The sequence below is a fragment of the Rhagoletis pomonella genome, unplaced genomic scaffold (genome assembly GCF_013731165.1).
Source record: "Rhagoletis pomonella isolate Grant_MI unplaced genomic scaffold, Rhpom_1.0 Rhpom_scaffold_00005, whole genome shotgun sequence".
Taxonomy (NCBI): domain Eukaryota; kingdom Metazoa; phylum Arthropoda; class Insecta; order Diptera; family Tephritidae; genus Rhagoletis; species Rhagoletis pomonella.
Window position 1 is genome coordinate 595,841 of NW_023458559.1, and position 1,183 is coordinate 597,023.

General features: G+C 34.2%; 1 protein-coding gene across 2 annotated transcripts in view; it reads right to left on the reverse strand.

Annotated features, from left to right (window-relative positions):
- The window catches only part of LOC118738644 (1,2-dihydroxy-3-keto-5-methylthiopentene dioxygenase), a 176,405-nt gene that overhangs the window by 28,126 nt on the left and 147,096 nt on the right, over positions 1-1,183 (reverse strand). For both annotated transcript variants that reach the window (XM_036469551.1, XM_036469552.1), the window contains one exon: positions 806-933. In XM_036469551.1, the coding sequence (XP_036325444.1) occupies positions 806-933 (128 nt within the window). The remainder of the gene's footprint in view (positions 1-805; positions 934-1,183) is intronic.

Here is a 1,183-nt window from a genome sequence, read left to right on the forward strand (position 1 = left end):
TTTGCCATGCCAACCTGAAGATAATTTAGGTAGGATATCTTAAGTGAAGCTATTCTAAAAGACTTACGCAACAACGACTGAAAAAACTGCTTCACTGCATGCTTCCTAGGAATGTGTTTCCTATTTACAATTTACTTAGCATTACAAATAAGATTCATTAAGCGTTTCAAGTCTAAATAAAACTATTTGATATGAACCTTGCATAAATTCCTTAAAGAAGTGTGAGTTTTATAAATTAAGAACCACTTTCAAAGAATTTCTTCAAAGTGCGTCCTACAAAAGCCCTTCTGAAAGCTCTTTTTTGAATAGCGAAAGCAGAAGTCCTTCAATTTGTGCCGCTCCATACAAAAAGTGAAAGAGAAAGGAATAACTTTCAGAAAGGCCTTTTGGATGAGATTATAGCTCCGGAAATTATCTATTGGGTAGTATATGTGTATGACCCCTCAGCAGTGTACCTGATCAGAAACTTGCACTTTTTGGCATTTGCCCGAAAAATTAAGATTTTAACCAAATAAACTAAACAGAAAGAAGGTAAACTCACCAGATGTTCAACATGTTAGAAAAAACGTTCCTTACCAATTTTCGACTACTAATGACAGAAAACTTAACCTTTTTTTCACAGTAAAAATCTGCTAAAAATTAGACTGTCTGCATTGGCCTTCATTAAAAAACCAGGACAATTTAAGTGTGGACCAGGACACCAGGATAATTTGCATAATCCAGGACCTATCCAACCAGGACGTCTGGCAGCCCCAGGTTAAAAGCACATACTGCTATAGTATAAAAATTAATTTTATTGACTTACTCTCTCACATCGAAATATCCAGAACCATCCAGTACCAAGCGAATTTCTTCGTCCGTATGCAAATGTTCGGTATAAAATATTCTCAATTTGCTTTCAAAGTCAGGCAAACACGACTTAGAACATGTTATCTAGACACATGCAAAAGAAATATAAAAAAAACCAAATTATAAAATATATGTGTGTGTAGGCAAAAATTATACATTCAATATTAAGGGCCGTTTTCTCAAGACTCTTTTAAATCTGCCCCTTAAGTACCCTTTTTGAGGCCAAAGTTTGTGTTTACCGGACAGATAAATTTTAAAAGCTACTTGAGAAAACGGCCCTCAGACTATATCTTGACATGACATTAATATTTTATCTGAATTATTTATCTAAATA